Source organism: Natrix helvetica (assembly GCF_964273705.1).
Source record: "Natrix helvetica genome assembly, chromosome: 11".
NCBI lineage: Eukaryota > Metazoa > Chordata > Lepidosauria > Squamata > Natricidae > Natrix > Natrix helvetica.
In genome coordinates, this window is record NC_138562.1 from 9,154,377 (window position 1) to 9,172,456 (window position 18,080).

Below are 18,080 nucleotides of genomic sequence, written 5' to 3' on the forward strand. Positions count from 1 at the left end.
AAAAAGATTGAAGTGATATTTGCTGAAATAATTTCTGCAGAGTTTCTGTCACACCGTTATTCTGTACAAGAGAATGTTTAATGGGTGAAGTTGTATATTGTAATACAGTATTCACACTTGCAATACAGCATCCAGTTTTGGTCACCACAATATAAAAAATATGTTGAGATGTAAAAAAGGTGTGGAGACTCTAGAAAGAGCGCAGAGAAAAGCAACAAAGACGATTAGGGGACTGGAGGCTAAAACATATGAAGAACGGTTGCTGGAATTCGATATGTTTAGTTTAAAGAAAAGAAGGACTAGGGGAGACATGACAGCAGTGTTCCAATATCTCAGGGGCTGCCACAAAGATAAAGGGGAGGGGTCAACCTGTTCTCCAAAGCACCTGAAGATAGAGCAAGAACCAATGGATGGAAACTAATCAAGAAGAGAAGCAACCTAAAACTAAGGAGAAATTTCCCGACGGAACAATTCGTCAGTGGAACGATTTGCCTCCAGAGGATGCTCCAACACTGGAGGTGTTTAAGAAGAGACCGGACAGTCACTTGTCTGAAATGGTTTCGATTCTCCTGCTTGAGCAGGGGGTTGGTCTAGAAAAGCCATCACCAACCGGTGGTCCGTGGATCATTGGTAGTCCATGAGAAAATTTTGGTGGTCCACAGAAAATTTATTTGCATTTTTTATATTGCACTAAATACTATTTATCTTTTTTTTTTAATTCATATTGGTGGTCCGTGGGATTTAAAGTTATGAATTTAATGGTCCCTGAGGTCCGAAAGGTTGGTGATCCCTTGTCTAGAAGAGGACTATTCTGGTTGGTCTATTCTGTTCTGACACATCAAATGATATTTCTCAATTTGAATTAATATTGCTGCTTATGATCCCTAAAATCCAAATGAACCCCAGTGAAAGTTACAACTGTCAGAGTCTTAAATATCATTATCACTTTCCATTTGCATTGCAATTGAGCTGCCTGTTAAATAACTGCACCCGATAACAAGTTTTGTTGAAACATCTAACAACAAAGGGGTATGCATATGAGTTTTTGCTCATGTAAATGAGAAAATATAATTGTGATCTCCTTTTTGATGAGAAGGAGAAAGTTCCTAGAAGCTGCCTCTTGAAAACTAACAGATGTTGTTATTTTAGCATGTGGTTTACAGCTGTATCTGTACATAATTTTCTGGCAATTTAAAGGTTTAAAAAAACCTGATAATTACTGGAAATGAAGCTGGGTTGTGCTGTGAAGCTTGTTTAGAGTTGTTTACTTTATATTTAACATTGCATGCATTAAGCTTTAATCAGCTGGTTAATCAACGAAACATTTGCTCTCCCTGATTAAAATATTGGATTCACTGACTCAGCCCCATCACGAGAAGTTTTAGTGCAGCAGCTTGATTGGTTTAAACCAAACAGAAAAACCAAAAGTAGACATATAAACTGGGTGAAACCAGGCTTAATAGCATTGACTGTGAGAGGGATCTTGGAGTCTTAGTGGACAACCAGCTAAATATGAGCCAGCAGTGTGCAGAGGCAGCCAGAAAAGCCAATACAATCCTAAATTGCATTAACAGAGGTAAACAATCAAGATCAAGTGAGGTACTAACACCACTCTATAAAGCCCTAGTAAGACTACACCTAGAGTACTGCATCCTGTTTTGGTCACCACCCTATTAAAAAGATGTTGAGACTCTTTTTTTTTTAATTAAAATTTTCAATAAGTTTTACAATTATCACACCTTCCCTCTTCCCGCCCTCCCTCGCTCCGACCTCCCAGAGCAAAGTACAGGGTATAAACATTTAACAACCATACGCTAAGATAAGCTAACTAATTTTAACCTATTACTATACTTGTGCTTTAACTCCCTCTTTATTAAACTAGTTTTAAATAAATTGTAATGTCCTTTATGCCTTCATTCATACGCTAACTGAATTTTTTTAGTCCGGTATTTATTTTGAATATAGTCAATCCATCTTGTCCAATCCAGCTTGTACTTCTCATCCAAATGATCTTTCAAATACGCTGAAATTTTGGCCATCTCTGCTAAGTTTGCTACTTTTAATGTCCATTCTTGGATGGTAGGCAACTCTTCCTTCTTCCAGTATTGCGCCACCAACAATCTTGCTGCCGTCGTTAGGTTCAAAATCAGATTAATCTCTATAACAGTACAGTCTGAAACTATACCTAACAAGAACAATTGGGGTGTAAACTTTATCCTCTTTTTCAACATATGTTGAGACTCTTAATGCAGAGAAGAGCAACAAGGATGATTAGGGGACTGGAGACCAAAACATACCAAGAACAGTTACAGGAACTGGGCATGACTAGTCTAGTGAAGAAAAGGACCAGGGGAGACATGATAGCAGTCTTCCAATATTTGAGGGGCTGCCAGAGAGAGGAAGGGGGATCACACTATTTTCCAAGGCACTTATAGGCCTGACAAGGAATAATGGATGGAAACTGATCAAGGAGAGAGTCATCCTGGAAACACCCAGAGACATTTTCTGATAGTGAGAACAATAAACCAATGGAACGGAAGTTGCCTTCAGAGGTTGTGGGAGCTTCATCACTGGAGGTTTTCAAGAAGAGATTGGACTGCCATCTGTTAGAAATGGTGTAGGGTCTCCTGCTTGAGTGGGGGGTTGGACTAGATGGCCTGCAAAGTGCTTCCAACTCTGTTAATCTGTTAAAAAATATAACGTACCCCAGGCTACAGCTTTATTCACCTTTTTCAGATAATGGACAACCTAAAAAGTGGGCAATGCTTCTTTTTTAAAGGAAAGGTTGTCTTTAAAACATTTTAGCTTGTTCCCTTTTAAGTAACAAAGAAGAATGGCCTCCAAAGTAAAACAGGAGGGCCCTTAATTCACAAACATCCAGACCAAATTGCCCCCTATTGATTAATCACTGTAAAGTTTTAATGGAATAATCAATCATTCAACCAATTAAAGCTTTCCTACTATGCAAATAACACTGGCAGGAACCCTACGTGGTGGGATCCGAGTAGGCCTCCCAGAGGCAAAATAAATTAAATTTCAGCATCAGCGACTAGACTTCACACCAGCAAGGAAGTTGGCGAAAACAGATTTGTTATTGAACATACAGGATACATTTATGCTTCACCTTTTAAATTGTAATAGGGATTTTGTATCCGACTGATTTTTCTGCAGGAAATGTTGCTCTGAAAAGGACCTGCAAATCTTTTAAGTGAATCTTTATTTTTTTTTAGATACATTTTCACCCCACCTTTATTTTTTTTATATATAAGTAATTCAAAGTGGCAACCATACCCAAGATGCCTTTTTCTTCCTATCTTCCTCACAAAAACATCCCTCTGAGTTGTGTTGGACTGAGAGGCACTGTCACAAAGAAATCCAGTCAGCTTTCAGACTTAAAGTGGGACTAGAACTCGCCATCGCCTAGTGAAAGTCACCTAAAGCTGGTTTTGGTGCCTAAGGTGGAACTAGAACTCACCATCTCCTGACGCTTAGCTCAGAGTCGCCCAGATGGCTTTGGTGCCTAAGGTGAGACTGGAACTCACCATCTCCTAGTGATTAGCTCAAAGCCCCCCAGCTGGCTTTCGTGTCTAAAGTGGCACTAGAACTCACAGATTCCTGGTTTCTAGCATGGTACCTTAACCATTACACCAAATTAATTTCCTTGGGGATTAGGACAACTGGCATTTACCACCCTTCTTGTTTCAGTAGTTCAATTACACCTAGATTTTAGAAATTTGGGGATCAGATTTTGTATTGTGCCCATAGATGGTTGAATGTGTGTCTCATCTTGTCTGTCTGTTAGGATGCAATTCCCATTTACTGAAACAACTTCGATATACAATTCCAATATGCATTTAATCAACACTTGACTAAACTGAGATCAAGGTCAGGTCCAGAATGTGTGATTTCTGTTCCTTCTCTCACAATCTGCACCTGAAAATGTGTTAACGTTGTTTCCTTTAAAGGTGTTTAAGACTGAGGTGTGTAGACTTCGATATAGTGATATTATTTTTGTTCCTGAGAATCCCAATGTCTATTAGATGAAAAACAGCTACCTTGAGGCAGGTGAAAAGAGGGAAAACCGAATGCAAATGTTAAGGAAGTAGGAATTTTTTTCCTGCTATAAAGTATGAATTATAAACTATAATAATTTGCTTATGGAAGATGTTATGTGATGTTATCAGATAATCCTATACATGTGTTAATTGACCTGTAGATCTCCTAGAGGGCTGGTTAAATGAAGCTACTTCAAAAACATCCTATACTTGTTTTTCTTATTCCAAGAAAACAACCTATTCAATATTTTGTTTGTTAGATTTTTATCCCACCTTTTATTACTTCATCAGAGGTAAAAGACCTGGCTCACATCTTATTGGATTGTTGCTTGTATAAGGGAGTGGGAGACAGGTACCTTGGTCCATATACCAAAGGAAGGACCCATTGGGATCCCCATATCAAAACCACTTACCTTACATGCAGCCAGAACCGGAAAATAACATTTAACACAGCACAGTACTTAAACAAAATGGTTTGGTTGAGATCTGCATCTGTGGGACTAATTGGGGTAGATTGCAGGGGTGACACCGAAATATAATTTTACCATATTTTACCTATATCTTAAATTATTGTATTCTATTCCAATTTCATTATAGACTGCATTTTATTCCAATTCAATTTTAAATTGTATTTTATTCCAATTCCATTTTAAATTGCTTTTAATCAAATTCCATTTTAAATTGCATTTTATCAAATTTAGCAATAATTTGTTGCTGGGACTTTGCACTTTGGTATGGCCCAAGGGTTGATCAATAAAGAGTCAATGTCAATACTTCATAAGTAACTCAAAGTAACAAGCATATCTAATATTCCTTCATCCTCCAATTTCCCCCACAACAATAACCCTGTCAGAGGAGGTGAACAGACAAGTAACAAAAAGGAGCAAGAAGTTAACAAGGTAGAAAAAGAAATGGGAAACAAAACTCAATGGGACAATACTAGTGAGATCTATAGAGGCACAAAAAGAGCAGAGAGGAAAAAAGGAAAATGGAATCTGAAAAAGAAACGAGCCAAAAATAAAGAGAAAAATAATGTGAAATGGAAAAGAGAAATCTGGGGGAGAGATATCCAAACAACCTATTGAAAAATGATAGAAAAAATTCAGAAGAAAAGATATAAGACATACAAAAAGAAGAAAAAGAGAAAAGAAAATTTAGAAATAGGAGACTAATAGAATATGAACTAGTAGAATGAAATTGTGAACATGGTAATGATATGTATTAAATTAGGATGTGTGTGAGCCATACTAATATTTTAAATGTGTAAAGTAATTATGTTAAATGCTTATTGTATTATATAAAAATAATTATATAATTGCTATATGAAAAATGGAACTTGAAGACATGTGTTGCTTATAGAAAATAGATGGAAAGGAAACAGTAACTTTGATTTATTTTTAAAGGGAAGGGGGAAATGATATGGTCTATATATATGTAATAAAAATGAAAACTTAGAAAATATGAGGAAGAAAGTAATATGGCTAAAATTGGAATTAAGGGAAATATAATGTAGAATGAATTATGTGTTTATGGAAATGTTAAAGGGGAAATACGGGGAACACTTAGTTCACAAAAGAATTTTTTATTATGTAACAAAAATAAAATAAAAACCTTTTTGAAAAAAAAAACAATAACCCTGTACAGGTGTGCCGTGAGAGAGGGACTGGCCCAAAGTCATCCAGTGTCTTAAGGTGGAATTAGAATTCAGAGTCTCTTGGCTTCTAAGCTGGCACCTTAACTACTTACACCAAACAGTCCCAATTTTTAAAATAGTTATTTAAATAACTGGGTCTCCTGTTTTGTCTTTCTTTCTCACAGAGCTCTGCACACTGGATTGCGGTGCCCACGGTGTTTGTGCGAAAGGAGCGTGCCAGTGTGAAGAAGGTTGGATCGGGCCCACCTGCGAAGAACGGACGTGCAACTCTCACTGCACGGAGCATGGAAAGTGCAAAGATGGAAAATGTGAATGCAGTCCTGGATGGGAAGGTGACCATTGTACCATAGGTGAGATATGTGTGTACCCGACCCAAACTGGGATAGCTCAAGAAAGGAAGTTAGCGTATTTTTCAGAGTATAAGACGCACCGGAGTATAAGATGCACCAAGATTTTGAAGAGGTAATTTTTTAAAAAAAAAGTTTTTATAGTCTGCAGGCCTCCCAAACCCTCTGCATGCCTTGCTTATTGTGCTCCTGGGGGGAGGGCAAAAACGAGCAAAAAACAGCCCGTATTTTTACAAAAACACCTCCACTTTTTGCCCCCCAAAAGGGCAGGCATAGCCTTTAGGAGGCTTGTAGAGTGTTCCTGGGGGTGGGGCGGGGGGCAAAAACAAGCAAAAAAATGGCCTGTTTTTTTTAAAAATGAACCCATTTTTGCCAAAAGGGGAGGGGGGGGCGTGCATAGCTTTTAGGAAGCTTGTAGTGTGCTCTTGGGGGCTAGGGAAGCAAAAACAAGCAGAAAATGGCCCATTTTTCACTTGTTTTTGCCCTCCCAAGCCACTAGGAGCACTTTGCAGGCCTCCCAAATCCTCTGCACATCCATTTTTGTGAAGTGGCAGGGTTTCGGTAGGCCAAAAATGCTATATTCAGGGTATAAGACGCACCAAGATATTTTCACTCTCTTTTTTTTGGGGGGGGGAGAGATGCTTCTTATATTCCCAAAAATATGGTACCCGAAAACAAGCTAGTAGCCACTCATGACTGCAAATGTGACGCATTTAGCTCTATTCAGCCTGGTTTGCACTCTGCACTCTGAATCAAGAACCCTAAACTCTACCATGTTGAAAGCAAAAAGGCTTCAGAATCGCAGTTAAACAGTTTGACTTCTCCAAGATGGGGCATGATTATTTCATCACTGTCAAACTATTCTCTCTGGCCTTCGGCCTAGAAGGGGCAGTGGATGTAATCAGGCCAACTCTCTTTGGCATACATCAAACTAAGGCGCTTTAAGCAAAGTCAGGACCATAGACAGCTCCCTGAAGTCTTGCTGGCTGGACCGTTCAGCCTTTAATACCGCATGAGAAGGAAGCTCTCTGAAGTCTTAATGTAAGCTGACGCTGTGTTGTAGATGACACTACTCCCTAAAGGAATTGGCTTAGTTCTTTGAAAGGATTTTGCCTGATTTCATATCCATGTCCTTCTGAAAATAATGTGGTGGGTACTAGCCCAAACAGCTTGCGGGTCTGGAAGTGATAATAAGGCTGGTGAGGGAAATGGAGAAGATGTATGAAATTCTTGATCCTCTTCTGAGTCTCTCTGGTAAGGGGGAGCCATGGCACTGTAACTCAGCTTAGTTTCTCGTTATGCATCTGGAACTAGCATGGCATTAAGGAGAGGAGGACATGGTGGCTCAGTGAATAAGACGCTGAGCTTGTTCATCAGAAAGATTGGCAGTTTGGCTGTTCGAATCCCGCGTAACCGTGTGAGCTCCTGTTACTTGTCCCAGCTTCTGCCAACCTAGCAGTTCTAAAGCATGTAAAAATGCAAGTAGAAAAATAGGAACCACTTTTGGTGAAAGAGAACAGTGTTCCGTGCATCTTCAGTGTTTGGTCATGCCCACATGCCCACGGAGACATCTTCAGAAAGTGCTGGCTCTTTGGTTTTGAAACGGAGATGAGCACCGTCCCCTAGAGTTGGGAACGACTAGCACATATGTGCGAGGGGGAACCGAGAAGAGGAGGAAATGCCTCAGATAAAGAACTACAGAACTGCAGAGTTGGAAGGGACCTCAAAAGATGTTCTAGTCTGACTCTCTGTGGTGTAGAGGAAAACCAATTAAAGCATCAAAGTTGGCTAATTCAGCCTCTTATAAACCTCCAGAGATAAAGAACCCACAGCCTCCAGAGACAAAATGATCCGTTGCTATACAGATCTTAACAGTCCAAAAGTTTTCCTTTATCATTTAACAAAATGTAGGTCACTGCAACTTGTACCCATAATTTCTACTTCCAGTTTCGAGGACCATGACAAAGAGTTCTTGATCATCGTCTCTGCCGTTTCCTTGTAAGTTTAGTAAGTCAGTTTCTTTCGGAAACATTTGTTTCCTCTCTTAGCTGTCTATACTTCTGCGAATAAAAGATGTGTCTGATCGTTGTGGATGAGGAAGGTGTTAGCTTCTACTTCCAAAGCCAAATCAAATCCCCATGAATTCAAACCAAAGGCAAGGTGGCTGTGGAACGAGGAGAGAAGTTGAACGAATCTGTTTCTTTAGAAGTCAGAAGAAGATACCTGTAGAAAATAATTCCTGCAGAGCTTCTGTCACTTAGTTATTGTGGCAAAGAGAATGTTTAATGGGTGAAGCTGCTCATGAAAAAGCATAAAAAGGAAACTTTCAGCAACTAGGTTTCCCCTTACACCCCAACAAGAATCTGTGGCATTTGCAGAAAATTGTTTTCCTTCTAGACAAACAACAACCAGCCAGGTGTGAAGCAGAGTTCTAGCAACAGTTCAAAGATCAGCTGTAAAAATGTTTCATGCACGAAAAGATTCCGGAGGAAGCAAAGTGTGAACCCAACAATGCAATGAAGATTCTGGCTGTTCCTCACAAGAGGACACGGAATGTTGCTTCCCACAGAAGGTCATCTCCACTGGCCAACTTTCAATCTCAAGAGTTCAAGACTCTCTCCTAAACCACCGGAATTGCATCGGTTCAGAAGATTACAGAAGCTTTCGTTTTTAACCTACTAAATTTTTCGGCACTCTGGATCTTAACCTATTACCTTTCTCACAGATTTGAGTGATGCTCTGGAGTAGTGGTCACCAACTGGTGGGTCCGTGGACCACTGGTGGTCTGCGAGAAAATTTTGGCGGTCCACAGAAAAATTATTTGCATTTTTTATTTTGCACTAAATCAGGGGTCCTCAACTACGGCCCCTGGGCCGGATATGTGCAATGAACGTTTGTGTTGGTGCAGAGAGTCTCCCCCCTTCTGGGTCTTTTTGTGTGGGTCAGAGGGCGGCAGAAATTCCAACTTGGGGTTTGCTTCAGCCTCCTGGTGCAGGGATTGGGGCAAGGGCTGGAAGGAAGCGCTGCTGGTGGCGAAGAGCTGGAGGATCTCGTTCCAGTGGGACTGCATTATGGCCTGGGACTGGCTGACTATCTCAGCCCTCTGAGTCTCCAGGTGTCGGTAGCTGGCCTTGCATTCCGCAGGTCTTCCCTCTGCTTGGAAAGCCTATGCTTGTAGTCCTTAGTGAGGTGCTTCTGCTTAGTCTCCTTCTCAATTTGAACTGAGCCAACTATTTTGCCAACTCTTTCTCATGCTTAGCTCCAACAACCGCTTCCTGTTGGGGCCCTAAGGAGGCCGGGTGGGCAAGCAAGGAGAGGCTGGAAAAGCACCCCTTGATGTGAGTGACATTGAGTTGACCATGCCCACCCAGTCACATGACCACCTTGTCACGCCCGCCCACCCAGTCATTAGGCAGATTATATTAGTCGTCCGCAGAATTTAAATTTATGAATTTAGTCATCCGTGATGTCCAAAACGTTGGTGACTCCTGCTCTTGAGTTACTCAAGTAAGATCTGTGATGCAGATTCCCTACTTGGGGTTTTTTTTCCCCTGCTTGGGGAAGCAGCTCCTGATCTCATCTATTTCCTCTGCTATTGGCTCACATTTGGAGGGGGGGGGGGGAAATCCTCAGTAGACATTCTGAAAATTAAATGGAGTAGCCTTGCTTTGTTCCAGATCAGCTTAAGTGAGCTGCTTTGATATAGTGAGTCTATACACAATAATATCGGGAGAATAGCTAAAAAACATATATCCACTTTAAATTAATTTAAGAAAATGAAATAGTTTAAACACACTAATTCTTATATTCTCTGCCTTTATAGGATTTAAATATTAGCCAAGTTATTAAAAGTGTTCATTTATCTTTGTTTCCTTTATCCCCAAGGCTAATTTCTAATTACATTTCTAATACAAATCTAAAATTCTCAGATCTTTTCAGAAGGCATTCCTTAGCTGTGGAAATGCAATTGTTACATTTTAATGAAAAATAATACCTTTCTCCCAAGTCGGTTCCTAGTAAGTCTTGCCAAATCGTTGTTCAGGAGTTCCCAAAGTGTTTTTGTCCATAAATATTTTAATTGCATGCAGGAAACTTGGCTCTCTAATATAATTAGAACATGTCAGCTACGTACCAGAATTTTATCAAGAGAATGGAGTTTCCTCAGTTTAGTTTGAGGTACTTTTTGGTTTAATTTCTGGATTTCCATAAAAAAGCCCGACACTTTCACTCCCTACCTTCTTGGTTCAATTTTAATCAAATTTAGGTACCATACATCACAAACTGAGAGTGACTCGTGAGTGATGTACTGATCATCTTCTTCTTGGGCCATATCCATCATCAGACATTGGCGATCATGTTGGTGATCTTGTTTTTATCAACAGCTGCAACAAAAAAGTGCTGTTGAGTTTTGCCCAAACCAGTCACTTAGATTTTTGAAGCCAGAATGTTTTTCTTCTGCCTGGATCTCGTTTACCTTTCATTTTCCCTTGTACTGATAGAAGCACAAAAACTTAAAACCATATAATATGATTTCCTTCATGAGAAGCAGGATGCTGTCTGGTGTTTTCTGGCAGGGATCAGCAATAACATGGTCCTAGATAAGAGTTAATGGAATTCAAGAGGGTTTCGACTTGGGCTGTTTGTGGGAATGTAATGATTCCAGGCTCATTCCTCTCTTGACTCCACCCCCAAGACTCTGCCTATCCTTCTCCTACACAGAGTCATCTCTGTTTTGCTCAACACTTGTACATTCTGGGTAAGGTAAAGGTAAAGGTTCCTGACTCTAGGGGGTGGTGCTCATCTCCGTTTCAAAACCAAAGAGCCTGCGCTGTCCGAAGATGTCTCCGTGGTCATGTGGTCGGCATGACTAAACACTGAAGGCGCATGGAACGCTGTTACCTTCCCACCGAAGGTGGTTCCTATTTTTCTACTTGCATTTTTACATGCTTTCGAACTGCTAGGTTGGCAGAAGCTGGGACAAGTAACGGGAACTCACTCCGTTAGGCGGTGCTCAGGATTCGAACCACCGAACTGCCAACCTTTCTGATCAACAAGCTCAGCCTCTTAGCCACTGAGCCACCGCATCCCTTACAATCTGGGTAGGCCTGTACAAAACAAAGCAAAAGGTTAATAATGCACAGACCTATAGAAGAATTGGACCCCTTGTATATCTGGAACACAGTCTGTATTTCAAACTGACAGTACAGCACTCTTAGACGGATAACAACAATGATTAAAAACACTGTCCTTATTGTTTCTGCTGGAAACCCATTCTAATGGCTACTTAGGTAACAGGATTAGATTAATGGTAGCTTCCATTCATACAGATCATAAATAGCCTGTTTAAACCACAGCAGAGGCTCTTAATCTCAATCAGCCGAATGGCAAATTAATACAGAAAGGTTTATTTGTTTTCATTTCAGTACATAAATGTACTGAAGTAGTGGGTTGTCATTCCACTTCCTTCTATGCTACAGTCACGACTTGTTAGAAGGAAGCCGTGAATGTGAGAGCTGCAAGGAAGAAAAGGCAGGTGGAAGATATATTTCTCTCTCTCTCTCCTTTTCAGAGCTTCTATAGAAGGAATAGATCAGGCATCCAGCCCTTGCTTACCAATAGAGACCGAGTGGAGCAAGTGGCCAGTTTTAAGTTTCTGGGTGTTATCATAAAAGGGTGACCTGGGCACTCACATTGCAGCCCTGGTCAAAAGGGCCCAGCGGAGATTATACTAGCTGAGACTTCTCAGGAAACAACAACTGAATGAAAAACTGCTGATGACCTTCTACCTGCACTGTAGAGAGTATTTTAACTCATTGCACCTGTGTCTGGTTTGCCAATTGCACAGTGTCAGATAGGACAGCGCTCCAGAGGTTCAACATCATTGCCCAGAGGGTCATTGGTTGCCCCTCTCCCCTCTTTGGAAGAGCTTGATAGCTTCCGCTGCCTTAAGAAAGTTCAAAACATCCTTAAAGATCCCTCTCATCCTGGGTACCCTTTTTTTTTTAACTATTACCATCTGGCAGACGGTACAGGATAATGAAAACAAGGTCAAATAGGCTGAAAAGCAGCTTCTATCACAGGACAGTAACCATATTGAATTCTATGGCATAGTGCAATATCGGGTTTGGAATTTCAATTACATAGCATGTGAAGGATGTGTGTTTGTGTTTTTATTTTTATAATTACAATATACACTGAAGACGGTATTTAATTTCGTCGTACCATGTCCAATGACATTATTGTTAGTGAACTAACTAACTAACTAACAAATCAGCAGTTGTAGAAGAGGGAGCCATACAGCTAGTCCCTGACGTATGACTACAATTGAGCCCAAGATTTCTGTTGTTAAGCAAAACATTTGTTAAGTGAGTTTTGCCTCATTAACATTTGTTAATTGAATCTGACTTGCCCATTGACTTTGGGGATCAGAAGGTCACAAAAGATCACATGACAGCCCCCAGGACACTGCAACCGTCATAAATATGAGCCAGTTGCCAAGTGTCCAAATTTTGATCTGACCATGGAGATGCTTCATTCAGTGCCGTCGTAATTTCATACAATCACTAAACAAACTGTTATTAGTCGAGGACTACTTGTAATCTGGAACTTCCAAATGTAATGGTGCCCCCCATGGAGTTCCTCTAAAAATCAGTCACCCAATCACAACGTTGATATGAAAGAAAGGGAGAATTAATGAGGGGATTAATCTTATGCTCTCACAGTGACTGCTATTAAACCTAGTTTCACCAGTCTATATGTGTACTTTTTCTTGCCTAAGTGTAAGACTTTACTTTTCTCTACGTTGAATTTCATTTTGTTAGAAACCTCATTGATTTATTTCAACCACTCCAGATCTGGGCATCTTTAACTGCCAACTTTATGAAAAATTTGTAAGATTTGTTTCCTCCACCAAATTGTAACTGAGTTGAAGTTTTAGAACAGTTGAAAATAATGCAGTTTAGAAGGTGAGAATTGATCACCCATCATTTGTTGTTTTCTTCCCATGTAGCTTGGATTTTCTTTATATATATATATATATATATATATATATATATATATATATATATATATGTATATGTATATGTATATGTATATGTATATGTATATGTATATGTATATGTATATGTATATGTATATGTATATGTATATGTATATGTATATGTATATGTATATGTGTATATATATATATATATATATATATATATATATATATAATGTATCATTTTATCATAGAAAATAAATTATAAAACAGTAAAACAAACTAACAAAATGAAACAAAACAAAAACATACATTCATTATTTACAACAACAACAAAGAATGTACAAAAAAGGAAGAAAAATTGTCATATGTATGTATGTGTGTGTGTATGTATGTATGTATGTATGTATGTATGTATGTATGTTACAACCCCTGGTATGCCCAAATATGGGAGGGAGTATAGATCTAAGAAGGAGAGCCTGTGGCTTAGTGGCTAAGACTCCTGCCTAATATGTAATACAGCCCAGGTTCAAATCCCAGTAAGGGTATGGCTAGCTGATGACAGCTAAATAGGTTGAAATAGATCTATACTAGTCTCCCTTTATTTATTTATCAGCACAAATACAACACACACACACACACACGTACATACATACATACATACATACATACATACATACATACAAACATACATATATGCTGGCCTTGTTATATTCAGGTCTTTTCCTGTGTAAGATTGAGATTGTCTTGGCAACGTTTCAGCGAGGTCTCACTCACCATCTTCAGGCTGGGTTTTGGGCTTAAAGTGTGATCGGAGCTAAGCCCAAAACTTTAAGCCCCAAACCCAGCCTGAAGATGGCGAGTGAGACCTCGCTGAAACGTTGCCAAGACAATCTCAACTTTACACGGGAAAAGACCCGAATACAACAAGAATAGCATACCTACACCCTTGAAAATCTACGAAAACACACACACACACACGCACATATGTTTCTCATCTGCCCCCACAGTTGACTTTGTGGGTCCGTGTGAACTCACAACTCATTTAGAATGTGTATTTAAATTGTCACAACCAAAGGAGCTGCCAGATAAATTATTCATTCTAAGGTGTTTCTCAGGTTCAGAAGATATGAAATAAAGCCTCAGGTGCTTCTCACATTAGTAGGATGGTGAGAACAACACACAGCACTCTTGCAAAATAAAGTTTACAGTTCCCCTCTTATAAACACCATCATTGACCTTACAAACTGCTCGTGGGTATACGATATATCCTTTGTCAATAATCAGGCATGCTCTAGCAAAATTTATGAGGCAGAAATGCAGCCTGTTAATCATATATCCAGCTATTCTGTGTTTTGGTGTGTTGCAATTATGAATCTGTCGGATTGAAACTATTATCATACAATTCTGGAAGGAGTACTATATTTTGAAATTAATTGGATGTTGAAATTGAAATTGGATTGTGGGTATGTATTTTTTTTTGTGAACAGTTAAATTGATTCTTCTACTTTTTTAAAAAAAAAGAAAGAAAGCAAAGTAGATGACTTTTAAACAATTGTGACTGAGGTTTTTCGAATTGTTCAATTTTTAACAATTAGTTGTTAACAATTTGCTAACAAGAAGGAAACAGGCCACTGTTTCTTTTTTATACTGCTATGCTTGATCCATTATTGTGTTCATCTAGGAATGCTGTTGTTTGGATTTGCACTTTCATAGTATATATATATATATATATATATATATATATATATATATATATATATATATATATATATATATATATATATATATATATATATATATATATATATATATATATATATATATATATATATATATATATATATATATTTGTTTTCGTAGATTTTCACGGGTGTAGGTATGCTGGTTTTGTTGTATTCGGGTCTTTTCCCGTGTAAGGTTGAGATTGTCTTTGCGCAAGAAGGTTTCCTCCCCGTAGAGGTAAGATATTTGTTTTCGTAGATTTTCACGGGTGTAGGTATGCTGGTTTTGTTGTATTCGGGTCTTTTCCCGTGTAAGGTTGACAATCTCAACCTTACACGGGAAAAGACCCGAATACAACAAAACCAGCATATATATATATATATATATATATATATATATATATATATATATATATATATATATATATATATATATATATATATATATATATATATAATCAGACCAGTAAATAACAATAATAGTACTCAGTAGTTTTTGACATTTATGTTCATAGCAATCCCCGCCCACTCCAGTTGTAATAAGAAATAGAATGGTATATAATTCAAAATGGAAAAGAATACAGATGAAGAGGTTTTATCAAGTTGATTCAAAGTCTTTTGATTTAGTGTTCTAGATATAGTCAAGAACCAAACCAATTCATAGCACTAGAGAATTCCTGGAACTTTGGCATTCTGACAAATCGGCCATCAACAGGCACATAGAGAGAAACCCCACTAGACACTGTAGAAAAGACAGACTCAAAAGTCAGAAAAAGGAAACACACAGAGCACATTCTCCCTAGCAAAAACGCATGGATAAGCAGGGAGGAGGAGGAGGAGGAGGTGGAGGAGGAGGAGGAGGAGGAGGAGGAGGAGGAGGAGGAGGAGGAGGAGGAGGAGGAGGAGGAGGAGGAGGAGGAGGAGGAGGAGGAGGAGGAGGAGGAGGAAGACATCATCTGCCATTTCACACAGGAGAAAAAAAACAGCAACACTAAGCTGAAATCCTTGAGACTTTTCTAGGGCTGCTGTAGAGAATTGATAGGAACAACTTTATCCAGTAAATGGGTGTTTTATGACTGGCCATTAGTAAGAAAATATTGGTAAGAGTGTTCAGTCATACTGTCTGCTATGATGAGGAACTGAAGAGTACAGTAGGAATGCTAAAGTACATGTTTTGTTTTATTTTTATTTGCTTTTAGATGTAGCTGCTGACTCACAGTTTATTGTCAACATTCAGACATGCTAATCAATACAGCGTAATTAAGGGGCTTCAGAACGCTACAAGCAACTCCCGTTTATATGCAGCTTCTTGAACTGAAAATCAGGCTGCAATGAGTATAAGCTGGACCATAAAGGGAGCAGCAGCTCCTCTGGGAATGGAGGGAGAAAAGTTCGGATTCTCTCCGCTACAGCATTCACTATGAGCCCTTCTCGTGCTCATACACACATTTTCCCCTACCGGGTTCTGTGGGCGTGGCTTGGTGGTGGGGTCATGTGACTGAGTGGACGTGCCTGTGAGTGACATCGAGTTGGTCATGCCTACTCGGTCACAGGACCATACCATCGCCAAGCCACGCCCACAGAACTGGTAGGGGGAAAAAATTGAATGTCACCCCTGATTAGGAGAGAGAGAGAAAAAAAATCCTGTGACATATTCTGGATAAATACACAGTTAATGGTATGGGAAGCTCCAGAAAGCTTTTGTTTTTCATTTTCATATAAAATTCATGAACAGCCTTGAAGCATAGCAATTTCGTTTTATCCAAAGAGAGGACCCAATGCAGTTGTTTAAGCAAAGTCCAGTTGCCTGCTGTTGTATTGTTTTGCAGGAAAGATAATGCGCGATGTTTTTTTTATGTGGTGTCTTTGCAGATGGATGCCCAGGCCTGTGTTATGGAAATGGAAGGTGCACCCTTGACCAAAATGGATGGCACTGTGTCTGCCAAGTGGGCTGGAGCGGAATGGGCTGCAATGTTGTTATGGAAATGCTTTGTGAAGATAACGTCGATAATGATGGAGGTACAGTTATTGCTCAAGAGTGTATATGCCATTCTTGTGAATGAATGAATCTTCTATAGGGCTTCGGTTTCAATGGACTCTAAGCAGCATACAGCAATATACTATAACACAGATAGTCCTTGAGTTCATTTAGTACCTTAATGCTGTGTGAAAAACAACATTGATAACAGCAATAGCACTTAGACATATATACCTCTTCACAGTGCTTTACAGCCCTCTCTTAAGTGATTTACAGAGTCAGCATATTGTCAATGGACAATCTCATTTTCGGAAGGATTGAAAGCCGAGTCAACCTTGAGCTGGTCAGGATGGAACTGCCGGCTGTGGGCAGAGTTAGCCTGGAACACTACATTCTAACCACTGCACCACCACTGTTTTTAACATCGATAATGATGAAGCTATGGGCACAGAAAATTCTCGAGAATGCATCTGTCGTTTTTGCAACTGAATGAATCTTCTATTGGGTTTCAGTTACAACGGATTCTAAGCAGTGTACAGCAATATGCACAATACAAATCATCCTTGACTTAAAATGATTTGTTTTAAAAACTTCGAAAGTTAAAACAACACCAAAAAAAAAAAAGGTGACTTACATTTGGTCCTTACACTTAGAAACATGACAGCATCTTCGTTGTCACATGATCAGAATAGGGGGTCCTGGCAACTGGCTTGTATTTACAGCAATTGCAACATCCCACCACAGCATAAGAGCCATGATGGCACAGTGGTTAGGATGCAGTATTGCAGGCTAACTCTGCTGACTGCCAGCAGTTCGATCCTGATGGGCTCAAGGTTGATTCAGCCTTCCATCCGTTCGAGGTCGGTAAAACGACCCAGATTGTTGAGGGCAAGATGCTGACTCTGTGAACCACTTAGAAAGGGCTGTAAAAGCGTAAGTCTAAGGGCTATTGCAATGTCAATATGACAGGCAATTATCCACTTACAAGCTGTGCTGCCCCACTGACCCACACATCCGTGTAGGTCAGGGGTGTCCAAACTTGGGAACTTTAAGACTTGTGGACTTCAACTCCCAGAATTCCCCAGCCAGCTATGCTGTTGAAGTCCACAAGTCTTAAAGTTCCCAAGTTTGGACACCCCTGGTGTAGGTAGAGAGAGAGCTTTATTTTGTCTCCTCCCCCCCCCCCCCCAAGCAGTTCTGTTTCAGGTTTTCATCTCACTCACAGCTGCAGGATTCGAACAGCAATTTGGCTCAAGACCAAGTAGGTAACAAAGGAATTGACCTACGGCAAACTCAAAACAGTATAGGAAATACAGGCTTTGGGTCGTTTCAAAAAAGAGAAG

General features: G+C 39.6%; 1 protein-coding gene across 1 annotated transcript in view; it reads left to right on the forward strand.

Moving 5' to 3' along the window:
• TENM1 (teneurin transmembrane protein 1) overlaps positions 1–18,080 on the forward strand; it is a 384,715-nt gene that overhangs the window by 257,354 nt on the left and 109,281 nt on the right. The window contains exons 11-12 of the mRNA XM_081964396.1: positions 5,874–6,059; positions 16,632–16,778. Coding sequence (XP_081820522.1) covers positions 5,874–6,059; positions 16,632–16,778 — 333 coding nt within the window. The remainder of the gene's footprint in view (positions 1–5,873; positions 6,060–16,631; positions 16,779–18,080) is intronic.